At 42.1% G+C, this 24374-nt stretch overlaps 1 protein-coding gene across 1 annotated transcript in view; it reads right to left on the bottom strand.

Annotated features, from left to right (window-relative positions):
• The window catches only part of adgra3 (adhesion G protein-coupled receptor A3), a 28630-nt gene extending 5905 nt beyond the window's left edge, over window positions 1-22725 (bottom strand). The window contains exons 1-11 of the mRNA XM_038731257.1: window positions 21657-22725; window positions 12331-12402; window positions 7833-7904; window positions 3739-3810; window positions 3543-3614; window positions 3224-3384; window positions 2419-2632; window positions 2101-2265; window positions 1633-1834; window positions 1265-1414; window positions 598-756 (exon numbers count right to left, since the gene is read on the bottom strand). Coding sequence (XP_038587185.1) covers window positions 598-756; window positions 1265-1414; window positions 1633-1834; window positions 2101-2265; window positions 2419-2632; window positions 3224-3384; window positions 3543-3614; window positions 3739-3810; window positions 7833-7904; window positions 12331-12402; window positions 21657-21856 — 1539 coding nt within the window. The 5' untranslated portion in view covers window positions 21857-22725. The remainder of the gene's footprint in view (window positions 1-597; window positions 757-1264; window positions 1415-1632; window positions 1835-2100; window positions 2266-2418; window positions 2633-3223; window positions 3385-3542; window positions 3615-3738; window positions 3811-7832; window positions 7905-12330; window positions 12403-21656) is intronic.
• Between the last annotated feature and the right edge of the window lie 1649 nt (window positions 22726-24374).

Raw genomic sequence — 24374 nt, 5'->3', positions numbered from 1 at the left:
ATTTCGGTTTTAATGCAACTGTTTCTCACGGCATAATGTAAAACGTGACACAACCACAAAACTTTATGTATGACAGGAATATATATGAAAGGCCACTTTTTGCTAAGAAGAAAATTGGAATGGAGGCTGTGATGCACAGGATTGATGAGCGGCTGTAATCTGGCGTGTCTCCTGCATAGACAGCAGAATACAAAGTCATAGGCAGGAATTTAATGGACTGAAGGTGAAGCTTGCAATGCAGACTGCTTTTAGCAGCATTCCTGCTTTAAACACAATAAATGTTCATTTTTATGCAGATTCTTGCTTATGGTTTATTTACATTTTAAGCATGTTGTGTTTGCGTTGTGCATTTCCTCCAAGTATTTAGTTTTCTCTTGTTGATGAAATCAATGTGGCGTCACACTGACATTGCACCATGAACAGATGTAGTTCTGAGATGTCCATTCTCATTTTAATGAACCTCCCACCTGTTTGTGCCTCTCTTCCACTGTGCAACAAAGTACTATACAAAGCAAATTTCAAGGTCGGGAAAAAACCAAACCGTCTGAGCGCTGCTGCCACAAAAATAGGGCCCATAGTGTTGTTGAGGGGACTAACCAGGGAGAAGGCCTGTGCTTTGGCCAGACGGTAGACAGCAATCTTCTGGAGGCAGGCGATGATGCGGGAGCAGGCCATGGCTTCACGCTGAGCCATCCACAGCACCCTCTCATCGGCCAGCATCAAGTTACTGGCCATGCTTACCATCACCCCGCCCAGCTGGGAGACAAGACATTGACATGAGTGAATACACACATAGATGCATTCAACTTTCATGATCCAAAAACATTGACTTGCTACATGGAGCAGCAGCAGCTCATCATCTAAATTACTTGAGTGGAAACATGAGAAGTGAATACGTTCAGACAGCATCTTGTTTAAATCAAACAGCAACTAAACATATGCTTGACTCGCTGTAGCTAAGTGACTATTAGGAACAGATTTCAAGCATAGTGTCGCCCAACTAAACTTTAATATGCTGAAAAACTGGAGTGCTCTCTGCCTACAGCAGATGCAACATGCTAGGAGCACCTTCGAAAACGTTTCCTTTTGTTGGCCCAGAGCTGTGCCGAAAGTCACTACAAGACATCCTTTCTCATTAAACAACATGACAACAAACAGCTGTTGAGCATTAATCTATTTGTCCTTGAAAGGGGTAATACACCAAAAGCATGCATCACATTCAACTGCTTGTGAAAAGGACTTAATTTGCTACTATAGAACTTACATCTTTAAACTTCTCAACAAACTTGCCAATCTTCTCGATCATCTCAGCCACAAAGATAATGTCCATCTTGTCCGCGAAGTTGGCAGCGTCATTTGTGCAGACCAACAGGCGCTGAGCCCTGGCCACCACACTGCTCTCATTCAGAGGCATCTAGGGGGACGATACAGAGAGAGAAAATGAGCCTGTATCTGACTTGAAATGGTCCTAGCAAGGCAGGATGGGTAGAAGGGATAAGAGGAACTCAGAAGAGGGAATTAACATAGAAACAGAGAAAGAAAAGACAGTGAATGAGGTTACAGCGCTGAAAAAAACAAAACAAACAAAAAAAAAACTACACACAAAAACAATCTCACCAACCAAATACAGACCTGGTTGATGACATGCAGAAATCTTGTGACATCTTTCTGGAACTGGCAGCGGGTGTAGTCATCCTCCGCCCACAGCCCCTCGCGATCACAGTAGCGCCACGCCCGCTGCTCTTCCCCCGGGCTGCCCGAGTAGGTGCCTGCGCTCGATGGTAGTCTGTTGCAGGGGAGGTAGGCTCTGATCCCTGCCAGGGTGCGCGGCCACCTGGAAGGACCCAGAAAAATCAGTCCTGCTGAGGTAGTGTATACGTTTAACCACAAGGGGGAGCCACAGTGCTTGACATCACTGCATACTGTACATGTTGTACTTCAAATATATTTGTTCATACTTTCAGAAGGGATCTGTGTACACATTTAAACCCACATTATTATTTATGAATACCTGTTTGCTAATAGAATTCCGTTTCGAAAAAATGCCTAATAAGCCATTACAAGCAAAAATAACCAGCTATTTGTTGCGTGTGCACTAACCTGAACTCTCCCTTGTTGTTGGAGACGCGTTCAGGCGCACAGTACTTAGCAGAACTTTCCAACACCACAATACTGACAGTCCTGGTGGTGTTGCCCCTGCTTGTCCTGACCCGGCACTCCCAGTTCCCAGTGAAACCAGGCTGAATGTTTGAGATGGTCAATGCGCTGATGGGGACACGTGAAGGAGAAATCAGAGAAACTTCTGATACTGACAGATGATGCTTTTTTTGTTTATCTTAAAAACGTAAAATTCAGCTGCTAATGATCACAGACAGTCCACTCACTGTCTTCTATTAACATGAATGTACACTGCCATACCTAGCGATTAGAGAGCAGTTCTGCACCATGCGCTTTTCAATGAAGATTCCTTGGGCGGCGTCGGGTTTGACCATGCGGCCATTCTGGTACCAGAGCACCTGCATGTCCTCGGCCACGAAGGAGGCCTGGCACTGAAATGGCAGACTGTCTCCCTGAAAGACGACCTGACGCTGGGACGGAGTCAGCTGGAAGGAGGGCAGTTCGAGTGGAGCGTCTGAGGAAACCAGACAGAGATTAGGAAGAGAGTTAGGTAAAAAAAAAAAAAATGTGTTACTTGGTTCCTATGTGTCACAAATCAGTTTTTATTCCATTTACCCTGGAAACAATGCCTTTTTGTTACACTCTTGCCACTTTTTGGACACACAGGGAAACTAAAACAGTGCCTTGAATTCTGGTGCTATTTGTCATTCATGTTTCATAATCCCTCATTGTGATGAGTGCCAAACTGATAAGACATGAGCAAGTACAAACAAAGGCAGCGCTGGCCTGGGCAGCCCTCTCTCTTATCTCCCGTGTCATTGCACAAGCCCCTGTTCCTCAAACACCATGAGCCGTGCTGATACCAAAACAGAGAAATTAAAAGAGACAGCGGTACCGTTTTGACACCACAATCTGTGTCACAATTCAAAGTGACTTATTTCGACCTTTCAAAATGTCTGGGACCGGACAAATGACACACCAGAGTGTCACTGAAATGATGAATGATTCGGTTTCAACTACTATTTCAGGTCGCTGCTTTCGCACCGTGTCAAATCTATGTACGCAAATGTTTGTGTATGTGTGGTTCAGGTGTGTTTGTCCCTACCGCATGTGAGGAGCTCTGGCCTGATGGAGGTAATGAGCTGGCCCTGGAGAGACTGGGGGTAGGAGCACTTGGTGTTCTTGACTGCAATGTTCCTCTCTTTGATCCAACGCAGCAGCCACAGAAGGTTGCAGTCGCACAGCAGGTAAGGTGTCTGAAACTCCCTGTGAATGTATATTAACACACACATACAGAAACAAGAGGTAAGATAGTAAGTGGTGGGAGTATGTGAGATGGGAAAACCCCAATTTTGCTGTCATATTTAACAACTTAAGTAATTTCCATTGTATATATTCAGACATCACAGTCTTAACATACTTACAATGATTTCAGAGATACCAAGCTGTCAAAGGTCCCCTGAGCCAACGAAGAGAACATGTTCCCTGTAAGGTTTCTGGAAAAAAGATGAAAAACATCTCACTTTTATCCCAGTCTATTAATACAAATACATGATTATATAAATGCTTGTTTTAGCAAACTATTCATATATATTGTAAAATAAAATAGTAATGACTTACAGTCTGGTCAGACTGGTGAGGCCCTTGAAGATGTCCACATTAAGACAGCCGATGCTGTTGTTGGACAAGTCTCTATAGCAAACACAGAAAAATATGTATCTGGTTCATGTCTTCCACAATTCAGAAATAACACACAGCTGCAATGGTCTAAAAGACCATCAATTAGTAAGCTGCATTAAGGCTGGGAATGAATTCCAAAATGATACACCCTAAAAGAAAAGTCACTATCATGAGAAAAGTTGATAAACATTAAGATGTTTAAGTTGCAGAGATAAAGCACAGAAGGTTGTTTTTTTTTTTTTTATATAAAAGAGCCAAGTTCAATAGAGACAAGTTGAGGCAAAGAGCCCAAACCTTCATCTGACAGGTTTACAACTTTAAAGGTGATTTTAGATAATGTCTGTGTGGGCCCCCGGGGGCGAACCTACACATCAAAGCCAGAGGAACAGATGATTAATCACTTATGATTAATGTCAAACACGTCAAAAGTATGTGTTTCTCCTCTGGATGTGGCCTGACATTATGTCTCTGGCAAACATCACAAGTTTCTGAGACTCCTGACGCCTTTTAGAAGGGATCACAGATGAGTCCAGGACAGAACATGGAAAAGACTGATCCTGCTTCTGAATTAAACCCAGTGTGCAAACGAGAAGCTGCAAAGAGGACATTTTTACTGGTAAACTTTAGTAGACTGCCCTCCGATACAGTGGTTCCCCGTCTGTGGGTTGGGACCCCACAAGCCAAAACATATTGGTCTTGGACAGTTAAGATGTTCTTTATACTAAGAGTGTTGCTGGAGCTTTGAACTTGATTAAAATGATAAGAAATAAGGGAAGAAATCTGCAACAAAAGCAACGTCTATCCTTTAAACATTGCTTTTTTTATTGTGAAATATTGGATCATTTCACTTCTTCTGACCTCCAAAACCTCCAGAAGCAAAGAAAACTTTTTACAAAATATTAAGATAGTCATTACTTCAACAATATGTAATCTTGCCTCGAGTTTTGTATTTGAACGTCTACCTAACGTTCTTGTGGCCAGAGTGTTAGCAAACAGCTGCCTATTTACACAGCGAGCTGACACAGACAGATTTATTTGAAGTCATGTTTCCGGCCACCTGGTGAATTTAAGTCCAACATCCTCTAACGTTTTAGCTCCGTTTTTGATCCAACAATTCCTGAAGGCAATATCTGATCTTTAGCTGCTAAGGAGGCTTAAGGAGGAAACTAGGCTGAACCAAAACAGTACGTACGTGGGCCGCAGAACCTAAACAATGTGCTGAAAGGCGGCAAAATGCCCTGTAGAGCTGAGAGAAACTGCAGAGTTGGCTGATAATTCTCTGTGAGTTTGTCGCTATGGCCGGTATGATTGACCCATTATTGGCAAAAAAATATATGTTTTTAGTGCAGTTTTTGTCAAACATGGTGATTAACCAACAATCACATTTTGGACTCTTTAAATTCCAAGAGAGATAACATTTAAAGCAACCAAAGTCACAGCACCTTCACAAAAGCTGTAACACATACGCCCTCTGTGAATGATCCAATCACTGGAAAAAAGACAGATCATTACCTCAACCCACCAGCTAAACTGTGTCCTGGGGTGCTTGAGGAACGCGCAACTGACACAAAGTGATACCTGGAAAATGACTGTCAGGCATATGCTAACATCCGAGCATTTATGTAATTATTGGTGTTGGTCCTTAAGGTGCCAGCTGGGGAATTTACTCTGTGAGGTTATTAGTTCCACTTGGAAGAGAAGAAAAAGCCGCCGTTTGCAGTCCTGCCAATTTGTGCGAGCATTGTGGGAGAAGGATAACATGGTAGAAGTGAAGGGGCAGAGGGGAGGGGGCTCTCCTAGCTAAAGACATACTTTCATCTCACTGGATTCAAATACTAGAGTTACAGCTACATCACAGGCCTTAAGACAAGATGGGGGATACTGTTATTACTTTTAGTCACTTTTACCGTGTTAGAAATCAATGTAACATATTTTATTCAGAACACTGAAAATACATCCACACATAACTGGCTATGAACCTATTGCTGACTCAAGTCTCTAATCGCCATCTGCTTTTACAAGTCGACTCGAATTCATCACCAAAGACTGATCTCAGATGCGTCTTTTGAACCACAGGCATGTAAGCACATAAACTGCACAGAGGATTGTTTCATTGCTGCAGTTGTTGTGAATGATATGAGGAGTGGAAGCAAAAATAGCCCGATGTGATTAGACCTGAGCAGCGTCTGTTCAGCTGTTTGTGGAATGCAGAGTAATGAGGGCTGAGGCCAGAGGGATCCATAGCCTCCGAGTGTTGCATATTGTGAGAGATGGGGGCGTTTGCATATATTTGTACGTGTAAAACGGCGTGTGAGATCTTTCCCCTACATAGTTATACTCTTGAGGACGCGTTGGTATACGTCATTGGCGTAGGTACGGCGCAGAGGTACAGACGAAGCTAAACTGTTTCTCAACCGCTCTACAAAACTTGAAAATCGGACAAACTTCAACTTACTCCGCTTACTTCAACTAAACTAACTACAGCTGCTTCTTAAATATAAATACCCTTTGAGTGTGCCAAAAAGACTAATGTCTGATGTGTAGATGCCATTTTATCCAAACTTCTCCAGCCTTTCTTTAAATGTCCCAGTCACTGCTCTATGACAGGAGACACAAGATAAATAGGTCCTCCAAATGGCACGTCTTGAAATGAGAAGTAATCTCATTAGGCAATACTGAGGAGGGAGGTAGAGGCACAGATGGAGGGAAATCAAAGGTTGGCTAGAGTAGAGTCAATGATAAGGACAAAGAGAAAGGTAGAGAGAGAGTATGTGAAGATATGTCAGATAAATGTTACATAAAAAAAAAAGGTAAAAGTCTATTTTTATGTACTACTTATTCCACTCCCGTTTTCCAAAAACCGGAGGGGAAAAAAAAGTCGGGGGGGATGTGTAGCGGTGGATGCCAACCCTTGATGTAGAGCTTCTGTGTTTACATTCCCAGGGTCCAGCCCCAGCTCATCGTCTTCTTCACTCGTCTTCCCTTTTCCGCGCTCCCTCCCTTTCACAGTCAAGTGAGTGACAAACACCCTTTTAAAATTAACTGAGGCGGGCGGTGGGGCCAATTAAACTTTGCTACCCTTAGGCAAAAACCAAAATGACTCTAGAACAAACATATCCACGAGAGGTTGCAGATCACTCTGTGGTGATAAGTCTTTATGAATAGCTTGTGTGCAGAAGACATATAGGCAGGCTTGAATCCATCCGAGTGGTGCATGAATCTGCATCGAGGACCGAGGATTGGGGGGGGTGAGCCCAGGTCTGAGCCAAGGAGCTGACTGCCTTCCTGTCTCGCTCTTATTGCTCCACACCAGAAGCCAAGTTCAAGTTTGTGTTGGCAGCGGCTGGGTACTGTCGGATGATTCCAATGCATGCTGTGCGTTCTCACACACACAAACACACAAACACACACACACACACGATTTCAGACCTCCCATACTCACACACCACATATCCCAAATACACTGTAGCTTTGGGTTTGCTCTGCAAATCACAATTGTCGTCACATGGTATTCATAGACGCCTTCATTTTTTTTTTCCTTCTTCAAATGTGTGAAAGCATATAAGGCCTCATGCTGTCTGCAGTGGTCTCTGGCAGTGAGCCAGACAAAACAAGGCAGCAGAAGTAGACTGCTGCTTGACCATGCTCCCTTATGGACACTGGATACACTCTAGACCTGCTAGAACATGCACAGCACATTGCACAGATAGATCCGAAACAACAGCTGCCTTAAACACAATATAGGAAAACAGCCCAGACTGTTAAGGAATTTGTAGAAGCCTTCAAACTACAGATTTAAAAATACCAAAACGAAAATGGCTTTAACCACATTCGTTTTAACAGAAGACAGCTTGAACAAGAGGCGTCACTTTACTCCCAACAATAATTGTAAATCACTATTCTCACATGGCAAATAATTAAAAGTGAGCACTCCCAGAGGGGCTGAACGTGTGAATACAGAGGAAACGCACATGTGCAGAAACCACATTAAAAAAAACAGACAGTGAGGCTGCAGAAGCTCCACCACTACTCACAGTCTTTTGAGTGCCGCCAGTCCGATGAAAGCGCCCGGTTCAATATGACTGATCGTGTTACTCCGCAGGTCCCTGTAGGGGAGAAAAAGGAGAACATTTTAGGTCCTGTATGCAATTCATACAGCAATAAAATAGTAGAGCTGCAGCGATTAGTTGACCATCAGTCAAACAACAGAAAACGAATCTGCAACAATTTTAAGTAAATAAATGCTTTTTTTTGTACAAAAAACCTGGCAAATGTTCACGTGTCCCAGCTTCAAAAACGTGAATGTTTTCTGGCCTTTTAAATGTTCTATGACAGTTTACTCAATATCTTTGTGTTTTACAACGTAGGTCAGAGGAACCAGACAGCATTTCTTCATGATTTACTGACATTTTTCACTTCAAACCATTAACTATGAAAATAATTGGTAGATTGACTGACAATTAAAGTAATTATTAGTAGCATCCCTTCAAAATAACCTTAAATATTCTAATTACATGGAAACCACTTTAGCCACCAGGGTTTTGCAATTAACATTTCAGTAGGCAAGCACCGACATGGCACGGAAGTAAAAGTGGCCATCCTTAAAACATAATGATACAAAGTCACTGCATCTTCCATGTGCATGCATTTCTTTTGCATTACCACACAGCCTGACATCACCGACAACCTGACCCTCAAAAGGTGCTCTCTGGCTCTGAACAACCCCCCCCACCCCACCCCACCGATGCACAGACACACAGTCAGACCTCCCTCTCCTGAGGTACAAAGACTTGCGATCACAGAATTCCTGTGGCGCTCACCTGTGCTGGCACTGCCTAGTCACTCATTACAGTGGAGGTCCAGAAGGCTTTGTAGTCGCCACCTGAACTCACACAAAGGGCCTCTGGGAAACTCTGCCCGTTTGATGTCGAGGAGCTGTCCTCTGAAGGTGGGTAGGTGGTCATAGACAAAAAAAAAAAATCTATTGCTTGTTAAAGCTTTTGAAGTGAGCGGGCAGACTTGGCTTTTCTGTGCACGAGTGTTGAGAGATGAGAAAAACGGGAAGGCAGGACCAAGAACACAAATATCCTTTCAACCAGTGTCAGGAGTGAGTATCAATGTTTTAATGTATTTTTAATAAAAATTTGCTGCAGTTTTAAAGATTCTGATACTGAGAAGCTTAAAAAGAGTTACTGAATGATATCTGCAGGTCTGTCTTCACAGATCAGGTATCATTCACACTGGGAAACCTCATTGTTCGGAGTAAACTACTAATGAAAAAGAAGAAAACTGTCGCTCTCTGATATTTTAATACTCGTGGATAAAACATGGGCAGTAAGAGATAACCAGTGCATGCTTAAGAATCCATAGCTGCACTTTCCAAAGACCGCTGACCACACATGACCGGGCACCTCTTAAATCTATTTGCAGAGGGAAAAGAAAAACAGGTTTTCTTGACTTGCTCAGACTGAAATAGCTGGCTGAATTTTCGGTACAGTGTCCCAGAAGTGTTCTTGAACTGGCCCCAAACCAAAACGTTGGTTTTGCAGCTGCTGCCATTTTTAAGGGCACACAAGCCATCTTCCAAAAGGTGTTACGCATAATAAAATAAAAACACATGTGACTCTTATTTAATTCAAGGATAGTAGCGCTTCAGAAGTAACAATATGGCTAACATGAATGCTACTTGCATTGCAAATGTGTCTCCTGGTGACTTTTTGTTTTACATTTGCAATAAAACCATCGGGATTCTTACCCAGGCTAAACAGAACTGTTGAACGAGTGTTATATATTAAGTTTGGAAACATTAGCTAATAATAGACACCACAAACTTCAACTTTTCATTTGTTAAAGAGAAGATTGTGTTTTAAAAAGTTACACGTCTTACTTTAAACACACTGGTTAAGCAAATTAAGCTTGCTCAACAGCATCCTCCTCCCACAGTAAAAGCTGTACTGCGAAAAATTCATTTCAAACTAACTTTATATTTATGCTTAACTTGCTTACAGACATACTTCCACAAGTATTACACCGTTCATGAATAGACAACAATCAGTTCTTCAGAAAACACTGCACACTGGAGCGGTTATCCTTGCTCTCTTTGCCACAATAAGCATTCCTCCACAGCAGTGGATTTAGAAAGGAATTAGCATGTGACGGCCGCCTAGCTTGGCTCCTATTTCTATAAGAAAAGTGATAATGGGGATTCTGTGTGGCTTATTTCCAAGCAGGGGCACCTTTGGCCCCGACAAAACACAACGGTCTCCACAGTTACTTTGCAATTTCACGCAGAGTGCCGGATAGGCGCAATTGATTCTCTACCCCTCTCCGACACTCACAACCAGCTGCTGTCTCAGTCTTCAGTCTTCATGGAGGGGGAGGGGGAGGGGGGGGCAGAAGCTGTGAAGGCAGGAAAAAGGAGGGGTGGAAGGCAAGATGGAGAGCCTCAGTGCAATTCAAGCATTCAAACACACTCAAGAGTTTAAGGAGAAAAAGGGAGTGGGGCGGGGGAGGGGGGGCGGCGGGGGTATAGGAACATTTCAGAGAGGGAGAGGCTCCAACATGCATGGTGTGTATGGGAATCGCACTGCTGACACCTCTGGCCTTAGCTTGGCCTCATTACAATGACAAAAGCAAGCAGGCCATCTAGCAATCTCGCTTCACTGGACAGGGGTGGGGTCTGTGAGGCACAATGTGAGCTGCTTTTGGAGATAAACCTGCCTGTGGATTGATGCAGGCAGACCAGAGTTTACAACCAAATTGACTGGCCGTTCACAGACAAAGCACTTAAGTGCCTTTAAGGCTTTCTTGGAGAAGAAAGCTCAAAAGGTTTGGGTTTGTTTTTTTTTAAACACATTCAGTACACCATCTCCTGTTTATCCTCCAAGTCTGAGCTCTCACATCCAACCAAATTCAAGAGCCCGCAGAGAATTCCCCTTATTAACATGGCAGTCAACTCGAGAAAAGACATGCCGGGCAATTTTACATAACAAATTATGGCCACAAGATAAAAAGAGGAGGAAATGCTGCAGGTGCTTCATACTGATAATGTACAAAATCAAACTTTGTGAGATATACATATATACATATATATATACATATATATACATATATACATATATATATACATAATACATATACATATATACATATATATACATATATACATATATACATATATACATATATATATACATATATATATACATATATATATATACATATATATATACATATATATATATACATATATATATACATATATATATATACATACATACATATACATATATATACATATATATATATACATATATATATACATACATACATATACATACATACATATACATATACATACATATACATACATACATACATACATACATACACCACACACACACACACACACACACACACACACACACACACACACACACACACACACACACACACACACACACACACACCACACACACACACACACACACACACACACACACACACATACATACACTTTCTATGTTTCTGGTCTTTTTAACCAGAACGGGAACAATGCTCTTAGAATTCCATATCTATGCAGTCATGTGTTATTGCAGCCCTGGTTAAAAGCACGGCCATTAATGGTCTGGTTATTTTATCTGCATGAAGCCATTCCGGAGAGATAAGTCACCGATGGCCCATATGTGCGGGCCTAGAGCCATTTTCTTGAAATCTCTGTAGGAAGGAAACACGGGTGATGACATTCCAATCTCCAAAGTCAGAGTCACATGGCATGAGCAATGTCTCTCCGTCGTTCAGGGAATCTCAGAGAACATGCACGCCTATACCAATAAATGTCTTCACCATCTATAAAAGTGATTTCCTTCTCCTCTCACTTTTTTTGCCAGTTTCTTCCCTCAAAAAGGCTCTACTCAAAGATAAAGTACTGAGAATTACTGTGTCTCTTACATATATGCTATTCCTCTGAAGTGGGCCCCATCCCCAGAATACCCAAGCAGCTGTATGTTGAGAGTATATCACCAGGCAGTCAACAACCAACCCTTGGGGCTTACCTATAATTAGCCCTTTCTAGTACCATCTCCAGTCTTCCACTATAGACTGAGGCTAAGTGCTACTCATATGACCTGGATGTTCCACATGCACGAGGCCAATGTGTATTTAACAAATCTCAAGCCCAAGCTTCACTTGTGAGAGATGGATGGGTGCTGCTAATGCACTGGTACATATAACGTGAAATACTGCAATGGTATTTGACAACAAAAGCACCACCTTTTTTAAAGTCCATTGGTGACAGTTCATGGATACACACAGCTTTTGCAAGATGGAAAACATCACTTTTAAAAGCTAAGATGATTTCTTCTATTAAGGTTTTGAATCTTAATCCAAGCACAAATTTCAACTGCCACAGTAAGGTTTTACTTTAAAATGCGCTAGTGGGACCTATAGCAGAAAGAAAGTTGAGGTAAACATTAATACATTAGTGCTCATGTAGATCACTAGTGGAAAGGGGAAAATAATAATAGTACTTACAGTTTTTCCAAAGTAGACAATCCAAAGAAGGATCCATTTTTGAGTTCTTGAATCTTGTTGTTGTTTAAAATTCTGTGGAAAGAAAAATATGTAAACAAAAAGCAAGTCCACAAAAAACTGCATAATTTCTGTTGTATTAATATAGATATGTTTTTCATTGCACCCAAAAAACCTGTGTGTAACTTTTTATTTCCAACACACTGTGTTATTGTTGGCAGATAAGTCCAATTTAATACAGGCCTACAGTTAATGTTTGCCACAGCACTGCAAACATCGTCAAGGAATGTGTGTTAATTAAATTGCGAAAATTGATTCAAAGAGACCTGGTGTCTTTTTTAATCACAGGTGGAACGGTGCCACACTGCTACTACTTGTTGACAGATAACAATATTAAGATATACTCTTTGTCCTCTTGCCACTCTTAGCTTCCAGTCACGGAATGTTTGCTCCACCGCCAGGAAGAGATCAGACGAAAAACAACTTGAACTTCAGCCGAGTATTTTTCTTTCATGTTAAATTGGCAGCATCTGAGCACTCTTGAGACAGGTAGCCAAAATAAGATAAAGAGTTATCTTTCTGTGAAACCCAATGGACTTTAGCAGGTAAGCATATCATAATCTGATCTGTAGCAGCAATAACTCGCTGGTGATACCATTTGTTTTAACCGCCACATGATGAAAGCTTATTCTAACAAGAAATCCAAGCTTTTGATCAAACACAGCTTAAATCTAGCCATGAACTGCCAAAGAATTATACATTGTGTGCTCACGGACAACAGCGTAGTAAACCAAAACTTTAATCTGGGTTACATCACTAAAAGGAGCTGGGACACCCAAACAAAAACCCAAAGTCTACATACTAGAAACAAGCATTACGTGCATAGAAATGACTGATCATATTTACAGCTAGCACTGGATTAAATGCAACAAATGCACACAAGTAGCCTGTGGTCTTCACAAGTCATTGTTTTCAACATAATCACCACAAAATAAAAGTGAGCTTGAGAAAACCTTCAAGTCCAAGTGTGAATTCTTGATTGCTTCCTCCCTGGCTAATAAACCGGCTTTTATTATCCACTTTATTCCCTGTGCATAGCACAAGCTGATTCACCGCTTGCAAAGCTGCAAAGTAAAGCTCAACAGTTTTGTGCCCAAGTCCCTGAGAGTTCTTTCTTGTCTTACTCCCAACGATTCTGGGAAATCAATAGCACTGTTAACTCCCAGCAGAAAACCCCAGGCAGGGACCTGTGGTTAGCATATGTTTCTGGCCAACAGGGAGGGGATGTGGTGGGGTGACAAACATGCTAGTGGCACCCACAACCCGGGGCCAGATTGGAGTCATTATGGGGTGTTGAGGGGTTGTTTTATTACAGGGTTGGACAGTGGAGACTCGTTGGGAGAGTTGCTGCTTGGCTCCCTGCCGCTCAGAGTGTGCGCGCACACACACACACACACAAACAGTTCCCGTGTTTCACCGCCTGTGTTTCTGAATGCTGAAAAGGCAGATGTTAAAACATGGTGTTGTACAAGGCTGCAAATTCTATCACTGCCTGTGTACACTTGATCTGATGATATAGGCAGAGACCATGGGCCTCCCAAGACTGTGGTCACAAAAGCCTCATTTATATTGAAGAATACTTAGCATACCAATAGAGTGCATTTTACCATGAGGCCTGTGTGAATTTAGGAATGTGGCACTCAATCCACATAATATAGAGTGCACAAAAACACCGTACAAAACAACAGAACTGCAGTTAATACTAGTTTGGGGTATGCTTATAATGTTCGGCTGACAGCGTTGACAACTGATGCGCCGCAAAGTATCACAAATCACAAAAATAGAGAACACCCTCTTTCCTTAGACTCTCAATTTAAATAAGGAAAAATGGGAAAATCATGATGACTAAACTATATGGTAGTATAATTAGGCTTCCAGGTGCTGCCAAACAGATAGGACCTGAGCCACACGACCTCCTCTCCACCACATTAGTCATCTTTAATTCGGGCCTGACAATCACCCTTTTCATCTGGCAGAGTAAGACTATTACAGAGGTGCAAAAAGTGCTTAATTATCCAACGTTGTGACAGGAAAGTATGGCAACTCATGAAAGACACATGCCAAATAGCAAAGACGTAGAGTGGTCACAATTAGACCCTCACAAACATCGACCTTATTTAGCTGTTTGAGGTTGCATACGGCACAAATAGACCTTTTATCTTCACTGAAATTTGCATAGTCATATTTCAAGAATAGATTATAGATTTAAAACAACGCATTATGGGAATCATTCGAGCTTGGCTGCATAAATACACCCTTCTAGCCTTGTGACTCCATGAGTCGTCAAAATAAATCTGTGAAAGAGAGTTCTCCTGAGAGTCATGAGCCCTTTCCTTGCCCTCTTTCCATTCCTCCCTTCTTTGCATGCTTAACCCTCTTTCCCTGGCCGGTCCCTCCCTCTTCCTCATGACAGGAGTGTGACCTCGGTAAACTGCTTCAGCTACAAAACTGAGAAAGAAAAAACACACCATTGGCTATATAAGCAATATACACAGCAAAGCCTCAAATCTGCATGGAAATTACGGCCATTTAACCACCACCCGCAGGACGTCTGTAACTACACCGTCTGCTTCCTTACGTCTGTCTCTGGATGTCAGCCTGAGGTCTCCAGGTTATTGAACAGTCTATGGAATTTCTTCAGGCTACGCCTCAAACGATGGAGGAGATGGGGAGTCTCCCTTATCTTGATGCATAGATAAGACCTGCTTGAGCGCAAATCAGAAACAAGCTGCAGGGGGATCCCACCAAATCTCCCATCCAGTCTCCTGATAGCGATGCTATAAATCTCAACGACATTTACGGGAAAGCTGTTTCTGAAATAGGAATTTCTACTCTGAGTCAAAGAATATCAAATGCATTGGCCTAGATTTCATCTTGCCTTCAGAGTGTGACACTATTGAAGGTTACCTCCCAAGTTCTTTTTCACTTAAGAAAATACACTGGTAGAAGCATGCGCTTCTGGCTGTAGGCACATTATCCAGAGGACGACTAAAAATGGGCAGCAACTACACACTCCCCTCACAGGCAGTGTTTTAAGGACAAAGCCAGCTGATCCGCTCTCTCAACACTTTCTTTATGCTCAGGAGGCCTTTAGACAATCAACTCCAAAGAGCAGAGTGATGTAACTATTCATCTGTTTTCAAATAAGTTTCAGGCTGCAGTTGAGCTCCTAAAGACCTTTCTGGAGTGACTTCCTCTGAATATAGTGGATGGAAAATTGGGCCTCAAGTCAGGTACAAAAGGGAACAGGTGCAGAGGCGGAGGTGCTGCAACTTGTCACGGTAATTCTTGCAGTTATCCCGAACTTTCTTGTTCCACAAAAGATCATCTCTGAAGGTTTTTCTGCAGTATTTGGATTAATTTTGGGAATGGGCAACAAAAGGTAGAGAACTTTGCGACTAGTATTTTTGTTTTACATGTAACTAAGGTAATATCAAGTCCTTTAAAGATCCCCTTGCATTGGGGCAAGCTTAAAAGAGAACTTGTCATACAAGCTCTTTTTGCCTCTTTATTCTTGTAAGTCGTACAGCAGGCAATGCAATATCCTCTTTCAGCGTCCAACAGGCCAAGCCATTAGAGCAAGGCATTCACCTTATCTCTGCCTGAAAAACGATCCACCGGGCAAACACCAGGATGAAAGTTAAATTAACACAGACGAGAAGGCATTGCACAGCCTTAGCTCATCTCTACACACTAAATGGAACTGCTTGTCTGGGATTAAATGAGCCTTGGTGCAACCCGGAAAAGTCAAACAACAGGTCTGCGAAATGAAAGCCTGCGAAATGAAAGCCTGCGAACTGACTAAGCTAGCTGTCAGTGCCTCACCTTTGGGATTTTGCTTTCTTCTGCAAAGACTGCAGAACTACTATGAAAAGCACAGGCGCATTCCTTTAGACCAATGGCTCACCTGGAAAGCAACAAAAACAAATCCTCTTAGGACGTGCATGACAGCAGGCACCTGTGGTTTAGTTACACAAAAACTTCAAAAATGGTTCCCGGCATAACAACTTTTTATTGTTGGGGGAAATACACATACTATATGATTGACATAAAGACTGATCACGCATTCCAAACTGCTGTGTCTGTGTTTACTATAAAATTTTAAGATCTGAAATCCAAAGGGAAACCTCTCCACAAGCCTGACGAGAAGGAAGTGAAGTCTTATGGAACCCAGGGCGAAATGTAACCCTAGCTGCCAGTTTGTGCTGCTGTGAAACAAGACAGTTTACTTCACTCCTATGTGTCATCAAACTGTGCTCGCTTTCCCTGTAGCAAGGGAGGAAATCCTTGCTTTCTTCCTGACATTAATCCTGTGTTGGTCTGTAAAGGCCAAAACCAGGTGCGCTTTTTTGCACTGTCCAGCCCAGGTGCTCCCAGGAATGGATCCTGATTACATTAAACAAGACCTGTAAAGAAATGTGAGCTGGGTGAGAACAGAAGGCATAAATATAGTCGGCTCTGCATGGGTATGTAGGCTGAAACTTAAGCAGGTACGCATAAATAAACGCTCATGTATACATCCATAGACTATTCATACAAGTTGATTTATCCTTCCATGTGAGGCAAAGATTCATCTCAGGGCCTTGTATTTTAGCCGAGGCCTGAACTGACACGGGAGAACCGGCCAGCTGTAAACACAGTTGTGTCATTTCCTCTCGGATTACTTCGGCACGCGGTATAATTTGGAGAGCACAAATGCGGGGAATGCGTTGCTCATTTCTCTCCCTACAGAGAGGCATTCAGAGCAGAGCTGCACTGAATATCTACACACATTATTAACCGAAAAATTATTTAAGTCTGGCAAAATAGCATAACTGTGGAACTGCTCATGTACAAACATGCGTAGTTCAAATGAAAGACAAGGTAACAGTAAGACCCATCATGTGAGAGTATCTGGGGTAACCTTTCTGGCGTACAGTCAAAACAACTGGTTTGATTCAATAAGGTCACCATAAAGAGCAGTTGAGCCATTTTCTCAAAGAAATGTGCTTGTGGTTCAAATCTCCTTTTAAAAGTGCTCTCTGAAAAGCCTGATTGATATTGTGTTCATTAGATTCCAGACCCCTGAAGAGGAAAACAGGAAATCTTAAGTACACGGGGGGGGGGGGGGGGGGGGGGGGGTATGATGAATGGAGTGGGTCTCTAATCACACCTAGCTTATGCTGCCATTTCTGGCAAGGCCTTTAATTAACACACACAACAAGGCGTGTCAACACACAAATGGAAAAACATGCACTTAACAAGGGAACTATATTGCCAGCAGTCACTACATTAGCGAGATTATCCGAAAACTGAGTAGTTTTAAAAGTCAGGTACAACATTTTGTGTTACTTTGTGTAATGATTTTAAAATGGAAATACGTAGCCTACATTTAAAAGAAGTAAAAAATGATTAATTACAATTCCAAACAAACCAATTTAAGATGTATGTCTGCTTAGACTAATAAAAGTTAGGTGCACAGTCCATTTAGGTCTGGGTCTGTTTGTTAATAATTTTCGTCAAAGTCACAGAGACCCAAAGGACTAGTTGCAAGTTGCAAGTGTTCAACATCACTTTACAAAAGTCAGTGAAACGTTACGATGCTAGTCCCATGAACGTTTATGAAATCGCCAGTCTGTCTTGATCAAATAGTATCCTTAAAGCATCGCACATTTAATATTCGGTAAAATAGTCACTGCCACTTGAGTCACAGCAGGATCTAGGGAATTGTTTGTGAGAAGTTTCATGCGCTCACGCTAAGTGAGAAAAGCTGAACACGGTGGGATCTGACTTGGCTTAAGACGGAGAAATAATGGCTGGTGATTTTCAAGTCTGAGAAAGGTTTCTCGTAGCAGCAGTGTCCCCTGCTTCGGTTCACTGCAGTCCAGGCCAGCCGTGTCTCTGCCACGGGTCAGCCTTGCCACAAGACACTGGGAGGGCTGTAAAAGAGGACCACCACACTTACTTGAGAGGGCTCGCTGATTTTACAGGTCATAAATTAACACCCAAAAAACTGCACGGCCAACATAAATTGCTGTGTCAGTGCCACTCACGTCTACAGGGAACTGTGAAGAGAGTTCTACTTGAAGACGATAGTTCTGTTGATGTCCTACAATGGATGACAACAACAAATGTCCAGAAACGCAAAAGTGGAGAAAACTGGAAGGAATTCCTGAGAGTCGCACTGCTTTCTGTTATTACACGTTACCCGTCCTTAGGAGGCCATCCTCCACATGACAGTACTCAAGCTCAATGCTAAATCATGAGGAAACCTGGCTCAACCTCCAATCCATCACTGTCAGAACAAGATGACCGATTCCAAGCTCAGTAAAGACACACAGACATAGCAAACACCAGGACAAGAAGAATGGCTCTGCTAAATGACTTTAGAGCACAGCATAGTGAAAAGAGATCAGCGTATTTTAAATTATATAAAGATCTGAGAGGACAAGGATAATTCCAGAACAGAATAAAGAAATTCAAGATCCCTTCATGTGTTTTGCATGTTTTAGCCAATTTCCTCTTACTCACAGGCCTGCACTACAAAGCAACAAGCATGAAAATGTTATTATAAGTGTAGGCTACACATGTGTACTCAGTGTTAAGTGTTAATGATGGGAACAATTAATACACACCACTTGATAGAATATTTTTATTTTTCATACTGACTTGTTGCCACATGGGCTTTCCACTAGGAGTTAATTATTTTTAGAATTCATACAGGCAGCCGTACAGCCTGGGGGCTTCAGGGAGTAGATCTTAATTCATTAACAATTTCTGAGATGTAGCCCATGAGTATAATTGAATTATCCTAATTTTTTTCACGTATTTAAAATGACTATTGTACCTTTACAACTCAATCATATTACAAATAAAAAAGTCCATATGACTAAATAGAGATTATACAACAAGAACACTGTAAAGTTACTTACAAATCACAAAAACAAGGCTCCCTGGCTTTGTTGGCCACCACGGTGTTAGATTTGGCCGTTAACAAAAATACGGAGCAAGAGCCGTTATGAAGAAACTCTTAATCTCAAAACTCAGTCAGAGTTTGCCAACCCGGAATTTCTGTGATAACCCTGAGTTAAATCTGAGTGGTTTAAACTCATCTGCAGTACCGGCCTCAGATCTACTACAAAAGCTTGTTTGTTTTCCAGATAAAATGCAGCAACGTTTCCTACAATCTAGGCAGCTAATGGCCCCCCGTTCTTTTTGGTACGGATTATGCATTCACAGAGTCACGTTACTTGCTCGAGCCAAGTAACAGTGAACACGTGTTAATTCCGTGGTAATACAGTTCTTTAGAAGTCTGCCAGTGTGGTGCATTGGGTAGGTAACTGAGAGTCAGCTCCTGAATACAAGCAGCATCACTACAGGTTATATTAAGTGTTGAAGCAGGTTTTGAAGTACCTCATGATGCACTCCTTTGTATTTTTGTATGAGTAAGCACATCGTGAGCAATGTACAATCCCGAGTCAAATTCCAGGTATGTGTACACATACCTGGCAATAAAAGCTGATTCTGATTCTAATGCTGAGTCCTCCAAATGCATGGCCTCAATCCTAAAACTGACCGACAACATGGAAGTCAGTCAGCGAGGAGGGAACAGATATTTCGTCTTAACTAGAGGCACAGTTTTACAGACAGGCTTCTTACTCACTCAGTCGAGTGGTTGCCAAGGGTTCAGCTCCACCCAGACTACATCACACTGGCCTCATTTGGATTCTTTTTGGCTCCAGTTGCTGATGACTGCAAACACAAACCTAAACTCCAACCATAACAATGTCCCTGCAGTAACATGATACCACAGACAACACGTTCAAGTATTTCTAAAATTTTCCATATCGTCACATGCTTGTGCCTGCATTTACATTGTACGATGAACTAAGAAGAAATAAAAAACGACATATTGCTCACTTACGGATTACCAAACTCAAACAGCTTTTAAATGTGCTTTAATACTGTCCTGATATTTCTACAATCTAAAACATAGGGCCTATTTATACAGATTTAAACCTCTAAAACTCTATTTTAGATAATTCTTCAAAGTAATCAGAATTTGATTTGTGGTAAACAGGTTAAAACAAGCACACTCACTGAACTTACCAGCAAATCCTATCCCTTTCTTTCCCTCCCTGGAGTCTATTATTTGCTTTCTACTCGTGCACCCTGCCCTGGTATTCTCATGTTTCCCCCATCGCTCACCACCACCACAAAGCGCAGAGTGCACTGGTACGCACAGCTATGACTTTCTGTCTTTTTGCTACTTTTGTTTTTTGGTGTCATTTGTTCTGTGAAGCACTCTCTAATAAACCAACATCTAAACTGCTTTTTAAATTGAATCTGGTATGATTTAAAAAAAAAAAATCAGGATAGTAACATACAGCAAAGGCCTCAAAAATCTGCAGAAACATTTTATGATGAGTTCATCATACCAGTTTTGTATGGGAGATCCACTCAGTCTGTTGTATGTGTGTGTTTGTGTTTCATCCTTGCCTGGGAGGCCACACAAAGACTAACAACTGTATCAATACACAGCGGTGACCAGAGTGAATGTACTTCCATTCCTATTCTTGACTTCTCAGAACACTAAACTAAAAGAAAAGGGAAAAAATGGGTGAAACATCAGTGTGTCATCAATAACAAAGCACCACACAAGCTAGATCTTACCCAATCAGTGTGTGTAAAAAAAAAACACCACAAGGGTTAACTCAACAGCCAATGAGCTCTTAAAGCCTTGGAGATGTGGTCAGATAAGTGTCTCCTGCCAGCACTAGTAGCCAGAATATCTCCCTGTGTGTGTGAATCACTACACTACTGGAAGACAGACAGTTGTTGTTATGTAGGGTTTACATTTACACATTACATTTACGCTTGGAAAAACTGATGTTTGGCTGACATGGAAAGTACAAAGAAGTATAGCTTAAGTTTGTCATATTTATCTTGTTTTTCCCATTTTGAACTATGCATAATGTAGATGATAGCGTATGGAAAATAACCACAGGGTTATTTTGAAAAGGATAAGCCTCCCTTTCTTTTTGAAAACTCAGCTGTAGTTTAATAAGTATATAAAACACGTTTAAGTCCCTGTAGTGACACTAAATAGCCTACACTATCTAGAAGTGGACTCACAGGGAATATAAGTAGTGACATATAGCCTACAGCCTTCAACAGTGCTGTTGAAACCTGGTAATAAACCTTGAAGATTCAAAGTTTTGCGTAACACAGGTTTAGGAGATGGGAGTGATGTGTTTAGGTGAAATGAATGCACCTCCTGTAATACTCACAGTGTGACTGTCCTGTTGGGGAAGGAGTCTGGGGGCAGCACCTGATGGAGCTCCATGTTGCTGCACACCACCTTCCTGTCGGAAGGCAGGCTTCTCCCACCGCTTTTCGAGCGTTCGTCATATGATTTGCAATCAGATGATGCCACCGAGCCGCCGCCGAGCAGCAAAATCACAAACAACTGCAACAGATGCGCCCTCATTTTCACACGCGACCAGAAAACCGCTGCGGCATTGGCAAAGGAAAGAACGTGCTGATGCTTAACAGGGCAGATGATCAGTGAGTCGCTTTGTTACGAAAGGGTGACATGAAATGCGGACCCAGTTAAAGACAAAAATGAGACATTTTCCAGTACGTTGTTTGGCTCATGTGAGCCTTCCTCCTCCATTTCTCGCAGGGCTTTCCCTGTGCTCGGCGGTATTCACTCCCGACAGAGGTGTCCTCCTTTGTTTGTCAAACGACTCATTTATAATTCCCTTTCCATTCTGGCGTGGTGTCCATTTCCTCCCAACTCATACGAATCCACAAACGTTAAATGCTGAGTATGGTCGCTGGTTACTAAATAACTTGCCCAGTTGTTCAAGGGCTTTCTTTGTTGCCCATAGCGTGGGTCCGATTCAGTGTTGTCTCTTCCAACAGGAGGCGGCTGTAGAGGTCCCAGGTTATCCGCACTAAGTTCAGGAAACGGGGCCAGGCTTAAGTTTTTAGTTGTTGTTTTTTTTTTTACAAGACACCCACTTTAATTTCCCAGTACTTTGGACTATATGCTGAACAAGAGCAAGTAAACTTTCCTCGTCTCGTCTTTTCCAGGCACCAACAGGAAATCACTCACAAAAAAAACACACACACACACGAGCGCTACTACAACACCACCACCTTTTCAGCTCAAACTGTGCTGCAAATACTCGAAAAACAAACCAAAAAAGCTATACATGCTTAAAGACGCGTCTCCGAAAGGGGTTCCTGTGTCTCTTTTAGCTCGACTGCGTCTTTGGAAAGTATTCAAAGTCAGTTGTCTGTCCATTGAGAAGTCCTTTTCCTATGGTCCTGCCCAGGGCTCCACTATTGTAAAGTCCTTTGGAGTTCAAACCACATCCGGTCCGCATTTCAGAATAAAACCCTCTGCGGAGGTCAACCATCGCACGGGACAGTACAAATACATTTTTTTGTGTAGGCCTACCTGTACTTGTCGTGAGTGTTTCCATTTTATGCTTCTTTTCATGTCTATTTCAATTTGGGAGGCGAATTTTGGCCCAATCCCAATGTCCCCCCTAAACCCTAAGCCCTGAACCCTCACAGACTTTACTGATGTCACTTGGAAAGTGACTGAGTGCAAGAGGCTGTGAGGGCTCAAAATGCAGTAAACAGAAATGGGACAGCCCTTTGCCACTTTATCGCGTTACCTTGACGACGCTGAAACACGTTGCACACTTCTTATTTTATGTTTTTGCCTTATTTTGAAGTCCTACAGGCTCTTGTCCTACAGAGTGGAGGAGAGGTAGCCTAAATGTCAATACATATTTGTAATTAATCAGTACACTATTGTTGGTCAAATAGCATCATCAAGCAAAAACTAAAATAAATAGTTGAATAAACTAAATAAGTATGTCATGAGGTTATTGCATTCCTCGGACTTCATGTGTTCTATGTAGCATCTTAAGTTAAGAAAACTTTCAACCATTTTGACATCAGTGCTGGTGTAGATGCGGGTCTGGGAATCCTCGTACTCCTCCGCCCGGGCGAACAGGTCGCTGAACCTGCAGGAGGAAGTGATCATCAGCCGCCGCAGTGATGTCACCAGTCTGTGTGTGTGTGTGTGTGTGTGAGTAAGTTCAGAAATGCTTTCAGGAGTTTGTAAATGAGTTACATTTACATTTAGCTGACGCTTTTATTCAAAGCTACTTACAATAGCTATATATGTCAGAGGTCGCACGGCCCTGGAGCAACTAGGGCTAAAGTGTCCTGCTCAGGGACACATTGGTGGACGTGTCACAATGGGGAATTAAACCCGGGTCTCTCAGACCAAAGGCATGTGTCTTATCCACTGGGCCATCACCACCCCCAGAGAAACAGACAAATCCATCCACAGCCACCTTTCACTTTGGCTGAAGCGGACCGCACCAGGAGCATCAGTGTCAGTGACCACAGTGAGGAGTGTCAGCAATGTCTGGTTCATCTTTGCACTGCAAAATACAAACAATGCAGTTATGAGGATAATTATAGAAGAAAGTTAGCAGTGCATGGTCATCGGTGCCCCCACACACTTAAAAGCATATTTTTATTATTAGGATGTACAATCCTGAGTCAAATTCTTCATATGTGTACACATACCTGGCAATAAAACTGATTCTGATTTATTTTTTCCAAGCCTGTCTTGATACAATACTCGTATACCAAAATGTTAAGAGTTACTGGTGGCTGTTATGATTCCTTCTGTCTATACTGACTCTATAACGCTTTCTTAATGTGACTCAGGACAAAATTCTAAAGTTCATTAGAAACAGTTATGAGGCTTCAGTAGTCTGACTTAGACAAGCCACAAAACATACTGAAAGTATTTTCAGAAGTTAGTCTTTGTGTGTTTCCTTGCTGAGCTGCAGCAGTGGGATACTTCCTTCCAACAGTAAACCTACACAATGACCTAACAACAATTTCTTTTTTAACTAGACTGCTTAAGCCTTATTTAGCTTCAACTAAACTTAGCCTCCTAAAATCCTGTG

The sequence above is a fragment of the Micropterus salmoides genome, unplaced genomic scaffold (genome assembly GCF_014851395.1).
Source record: "Micropterus salmoides isolate LMB-PRFRI ecotype aquatic unplaced genomic scaffold, ASM1485139v1 Ms_hic_scaffold_2, whole genome shotgun sequence".
NCBI lineage: Eukaryota > Metazoa > Chordata > Actinopteri > Centrarchiformes > Centrarchidae > Micropterus > Micropterus salmoides.
The sequence above is the reverse complement of the archived record's forward strand: the minus strand, read 5'-3'. Positions and strand labels throughout refer to the sequence as shown.